This window comes from Genypterus blacodes, unplaced genomic scaffold (assembly GCF_046128005.1).
Source record: "Genypterus blacodes isolate CSIRO-AG114 ecotype Tasmania unplaced genomic scaffold, CSIRO-AGI_Gbla_v1 ptg000064l_1, whole genome shotgun sequence".
Lineage (NCBI taxonomy): Eukaryota > Metazoa > Chordata > Actinopteri > Ophidiiformes > Ophidiidae > Genypterus > Genypterus blacodes.
In genome coordinates, this window is record NW_027466876.1 from 1,334,946 (window position 1) to 1,341,452 (window position 6,507).

Genomic DNA, 6,507 nt, shown 5'->3' on the forward strand with positions numbered 1-6,507 from the left:
CAATTCTTAAATCAAATGTCTTAACTCAAATTGAGTTGGTCACCAGTTTTGCGAAAATGAACTATCAACAAAAATAACTTGGTATGGAGATTGTTTGGGTTACAGCAGATTTTGTAGCCTTATCCTCTTAAAACAAAAATCATCTGGTGCAATGTGATTATTTCAACCAGTTTCATATACAAATCAACTTGTTTCAAGATCATTAGAAATGTGTTTCAGGATGCAATTAATTACAGAAAGTCAAACATCAGACCACATCAAATACAAGGGCCGATAAATAAATGTCCCCAAGAAAAGCACATTAATTTCAACTGAACTATATGTGTTTGTTAATTCAGAAGAGTATATTAAACTAACGAAGATCATATCAGGCCATACACCAAAAAGTAATTAGCTCATTTAATCCAAACCTTCATCTCTCTCTCTCTCCCTCTCTCTCTCTCTCTCTCCCTCTCTGGCTCTCTCTTCTTTTCTCTCTCGCTGGTCGCCCTCTATTGGTCGAGAGGAGAACAGATGGAATAAAGCCAAATAACCTCCACACACTGCAGGACCCTCTTTGACAATCCCTGGATGCTCCTCTCTAACTTCTTCTGATTGACTGCCTTGAAATAATTCAGAATCTAAATCTAAAGACCACCTTTAGGCGGATTTTAAGGTTTTTTTCCCCAGTGGAAGTATTAGTCTGAACCCAAACCAAGAAACCACCTAAAGATCCTTGAAAAAACTCTTATAAAGTCCAAGGCATCGCTCAATGACATACTCTTGGATCCCCTGTGAGCCTTGGACCAACCTGAAAGACACATATAACCACGCAAGGATTGGTGGAACAAACAACTCGAGATAAATCAAGGATATGCACGTCACATTCAAAGACTCATGGAATCTTTCTGAGTATTGTGGACTCCTGTAATTCTCAGAAGAAACCCTGTGAAAGGCACTCGACCTCCTAACAGACCTTTAAACCTTGTCACAAACCCCTGAAACCTCCCCTAGTACACATAGAACTCACCAAGGACCGCTGGAATTAAGGACATCTGGCAGTCCCTCAAGAACAAATGAAACCATTTCAAGGATCCTTAATAAATCTTCAAAAAAACTGTGCACCCTCAAAGACTCCATCCTTCTTAAGAACTTGGATCCATCTTGGAAACCACTGGCCCACAGTTAAGACAGATCCTGGAGAAGATATACTTGCAAATTGGATTTAGGCAATTGCATCTGTTTTTAAGATGACATAAACTGATCAAATATATTGCGTACCATGTCAATGAGACAGAAATTGATTACAACAATATCAATGTTCTCCTTTCATCTTTCATGGCCACGGTTTCCACTCATACTTAAAAAAAGCATGGGGAAAGAACATTCTGGCTAAAATGTGTTTTAATCTTTACTTCAGCAGCTTTGGGATGTTGCCTCTGTGATATAATGTCAATAGGCACCAATAGAAACAAGTTCAATATTTATAAATTTCACTGTAGAGCTATATCGCCTGGAAATGGATTGAAGGAGTTAATATTCCGCCCCAGACGCCAGTGGGCACGACCTCGAGGCGGAAAGCAGAGTTCTGATTGGTCAAGACGCGTCTTCTGGGCTCTGCGGAGGCGGGGAAGGGGGGCGGTGATTGGCTCAGATCAAAAACGTCCCGCGCATGATCAGCCGGTTAATAAGACGCCGGTTTGGAAGTTTCAACAGAGTGAGAGATGCTGTCCGGCTGAAGAGGGAAGGACGGTAGGAAAACAGGAGAAGAGTGCAAAAGTAGTTATAAACTAGTGAAAGTGTCTGCCCGGGATAATTCTTAGTTTATGAGAAACAGAGAATTGGACCATGGTGCAGCACACTCAGCACAGTGGGCCGGGAGTTACCCGCGGCTCCCGCGAGGCCACCGACCCGGAGGAGAGAGACCTGCTGGTGGCCTCAGCGTGCAGCCCCGTGCCGCTGAAACCGGACTGGTGCAAGACCGCTACGGGTCACATTAAACGGCCAATGAACGCTTTCATGGTGTGGTCCAAAATCGAGAGAAGAAAGATTATGGAGCAGTCACCGGACATGCACAACGCGGAGATATCTAAACGGCTGGGGAAACGGTGGAAAATGTTAAATGACACCGAAAAGATTCCGTTCATCCGGGAGGCGGAGCGGCTCCGGCTGAAGCACATGGCCGACTACCCGGACTACAAGTACCGTCCCAAGAAGAAAGCGAAGCAGGACAGCACCACGGTGGGAAAACCGGCTACCCAGTCCCCGGAGAAAAGCGTAGTCAGAGCCGTCAGTAAAAACCACGCAGCAGCCAAGAAATTCACGAAGCTGAAGCCTAGCAAGCCGGTAGTTGTTGCGGGCAGGGCGACCAACCAGCACTCGCAACACCACCACCAGGACCACCGCTACCGGTACGTGTTGACCACCAGCTTTAAAACCAACAAATCTGTAAAACGGGAATTTACAGACGATGAGGACGATGATGATGATGACGACGACGACGACGAGGACGACTTCGAGGAAGAGCGCACGTTTAAAGTGGAGGAGGAGGACGAGCCGACCCGGTACAGCCTCGCCAAAGTACCGACCAGTCCGACGCTGAGCTCTGCCGCTGCCGAGCCGGAGGGAACCAGCATGTACGAATCCTCCGGCCGGCTTTTCTACAGCTTCAAGAACATCACCAGGCAGGGCACCAGCAACTCCTCTTACCCGGCCTCCCTCTCACCAGCATCCTCGTCCCGGTCCGTCTCCACCTCCTCCTCATGCGGGGAGGACCTTGATGATCTCCCCATGGAGAGCAGCGACTTCACCCTCAGCCTCCTGGCCGGGTTCCACGACCAGGGGTCTTCCTCCTACTCATCATCCTCCAACTCGACCCTGGGTAACCTGAGCCTGTCCTTTGTGGATAAAGACCTGGACTCTTGCAGCAGTGAGGGGAGCCTCCACTCCCACTTCGAGTTCCCGGATTATTGCACCCCGGAACTCAGCGAGATGATAGCCGGGGACTGGCTGGAGGCCAACTTCTCTGACCTGGTGTTCACTTATTGATCAGTTTTGGAGATCCCAAATCTGCTTTGGGAAGGTGAGGGGGAGGTTGCCATTTTCAGGCCAGGTGTGGGTGAGGCGTGTTCCCCCACCCAGACCGGGTTTGGGCACTAAGCCAGGCCTGGTTTTGGGGCTCCAACGCCAGTCAGGTACAGAGACTGGTCTGCCCTCCCCAGGATGGAAGCTTGCATGGATGGGTGGTCGACCCCCAGACTGGACTTTCAGCGGTACCTCTGCAAAAAAATAGAGAATGAATGAATTTATGTCATCTCCACAGGGTTTTACGGATTCTTTTTTGCTCGAACCAGGACCAGAACTATGCATTCCCATCCAGGCCGGGTCCAATTAACTAAACCCGATGAATTTATTAACTATTAACAATAATATCAGGATGTGAACTCCTTATTTGTTTATGTCCCCTCCCAGAACGGGACTCTAACTTAAGGACTGTTTTATGCGACTTTTCAGTATTTCATACACTTGTACTTTTAATTTCTTTATAATTTTATGTTTATCAGGCTCCCTCCAGGTGTGTGATAAAAAATACTGAAGTGTTGTGTTTAAAAAGCCAACAGATCAACCAGGAAGCATCTTTTGATATTTACATAACCAAACGTACCTCATCTTTTTAGATAAGAACAAACAAGAAGTAAAACTATTTTCGGGCATATTTTTGTACAGTCAAAGTGAATGTCAGGTCTTTTCAGGCACTTCTTCTACCTTTACCCACATCCTTTCACATTCTTACTGTTTAATAGTAATATTATTTCTTACTAAGCATGCAAGGGTTAACTCCCAGCCAGCTTGCCTTGCTTTAATGCCTTGCTGTTGTTTTAAATGCCGAAATATGTACAGTCAGGGGTTCAAGTCTTAATTATTAAAGTAGGACTTAAATGGGGAAATGGTATCAGCTCCAGGATTGTAGATCCGGGATTGTATATGTTCTGTAATATAGTAAAAATTTAGGAGTTTATGTCTATTGGTGTGTATGAATCCCTGATAGCAGGAGAGAGAACTGGATTTTCTGTTGCATTTTTTTATATCGTCATTAATGGCACATATTTGTTTTGCTCATTATTTTTGTGCAATATAGACTTAAAGAAAAGACGAAAAATACAAGGACCATCCCAATTTTCTTTGTAGCAAAAGGGGAGCCGAGTTGACTTTTCCTTCATGATGAAGTCTGTATGTGGGAAACTGAATAAATCAGCTGGAACTGATTGAATGGTTGTTTATTTGGGGGTTTGGGTTACCCAGAATGCACTGTTTGAGGTTTTCTAGCTTCGCATTGCCCTGTATTCCAGCCTGGTAATGTGAGCTGGTGGTAACCTGATTGGTTTAGGACTACGCACGGTCCCCACTGTCCTTGGAAGTAGTTGAAAGTCTGCATAATCCCTCGAACATTTGATTTTGATTAGCAGATCCATTTATATTTTTAGTTGTATTTTCTGGCAACGGAGGGCACCACAACCTATGATGGGCACCAGGTTTAAAAACACAAATCTACAGAAAAAAATTAGGCCATGAGATGTTGAGTTGGACATCCAGGTGGAAATGCAGCTCAATTTGAAATTAGCCATTAAAAAGTTATTAGTTCTAGATATTGAAATCCTTGGATTATATTACAGAGACAGCATGGCAACCTGAAATAACTCAAGTAAAGGCACATAAGTGGTTGCCAGCGAAATAACTACATGCAGATCTAATAATTATCTGGAGCAGAAACAACTTAGCAACTTAAGCCATCTATCGGCCACCATGTATCACCAACCTATGTGTAAACTCACTGTAGGCTGGACAGCTCTGGAGACCACAGACAAAGTCAGATGTGCAAAATAAGACCATTTTCTTGCCCCATTTGTCACGAGTTTCATTACGAAAGTAATTCTGTAGCTTCATTGTGGATTTAGATATCAAGTGTAGGCTAGTTAATGGTTTTCTCTCAACAGGAAATGTTACTCTGGCAGTACCTTTAGCCTAAACTGATGTAGACATAGTACATACTGTAGACTGGAAGCACAAGAAGCTATAAGATCAGCGTAGCACAATGACTTGTTAAACTGCTAGCGCAGTGTAGCTTAAATACTGAAAATGGATAAGTTTAGCTAAACTCTGTCAAAAGGGAAATATACCTTCAGCAACTTCAGAGCGTAATTATTTCCACGCTTTCCGTATTTCTATTGTGTGGAAAAGGTGTTAGTAGCTGTTAATGTTGTAGCTATTTCATAACAAATGCCGTCTGAGAGTTAACGCTCAGTTGTAGCAGCATGAGTCATCACAGTAAACACTTGTTGTCTTTTGGACATATAATAAAAATGATTGTGCAATCTTTATTTCAGGCCCAGTTATGTAATAGATAAAACACGAGTCGTGGATTCACTTTCACAGATTTTGTGTTCACATATCATCATCCTTCACATCAGACTAATAGTGATGACAGGTAATATATTTTGTCACAGGATAAACATTATATGTCATACCTGTAACCTATGATATCACAGCAGAAAACACTGGCTCTCTGTGTTCAGTTAAAACAGAAAGATAAGCCTTGCTGTCAACGAGGTCCGAAGCGGGAGAAAAGGTCACTCACAAAACTTCTAAAAACTAAATTACATAAAGATCAGCACATATTGGACTGTCAGTCAAACAGGTGTGTCATCACCACAGCTAAAATTGCAGTGTGGAGGAACACAGATTCACCTTCGACACTAAACTTCATTATTCATTATTATTATTCTTAAACAAGAAAAATCCAAAAGCTGCAGCTAAATGTTTCCGACTTTTGTTTTGCAATGACATTTTCTTTTCTAGTGGAAAGTACTACAGTGGAAAAATACTTAATTTGGAATACAATTACTGCTTTCATTTACTTTTAGAGTCAAGGTAAACTAGTAATACAATGAAAATCTAGAAAAGTAAATGTGTGTGAAGGCTCACAGTTTTCCAGGTCATGGTACCCAAGGAAAATTAGCTCATGATACGTATATATCAGTAAGGAAGTAGGGAAAGCTACTCCTGATACTTCTTAGGCAACTGAAGTATCAACGACCCTGACAACAACTCCACAGAGATTCAATCCTGGGATTCCCCACCAGTCTGCCAGAACTGAAGAAGCCTTTCTGATGAGAGGTGAAATGTCTTCAAGCCTATAGTAGCATGTAAGCAAGTGAAAGTACTCAAGGGATAGAAAGAATATTTGCTTCTCCAATTGGGGGATATTGCATAACCTCATATAAGTTGAAGATGGAAAGAGGAGGGATGGAGTGTAGGATGGTATGAGGAAAACAAAGGAATGAAGGATAGGAAGAGGAGAGACAGCATGGGAATAAGTGAATAAGGGAGAATGGAGGGAAGGAAAGAAAGAAGTGAGTGAGGGAAGGAAGGAAGTGAGGGGGAGAAAGAAAGAGAAGTGACCAAATGTGGCTGTTGTGGTCTTATAGTGTGTACAGACATGTCCAATTTGACTGAAATGTTTTTTGGGAA

The 6,507-nt window shown here is 43.1% G+C and overlaps 1 protein-coding gene across 1 annotated transcript; it reads left to right on the top strand.

Moving 5' to 3' along the window:
- The first annotated feature begins 1,722 nt into the window (after positions 1 to 1,722).
- Positions 1,723 to 4,158, top strand: sox11b (SRY-box transcription factor 11b). The gene has a single exon (XM_076155136.1). The coding sequence runs from the start codon at positions 1,828 to 1,830 to the stop codon at positions 3,025 to 3,027; it is 1,200 nt and encodes a 399-aa protein (XP_076011251.1). The 5' UTR covers positions 1,723 to 1,827; the 3' UTR covers positions 3,028 to 4,158.
- Positions 4,159 to 6,507: the final 2,349 nt, after the last annotated feature.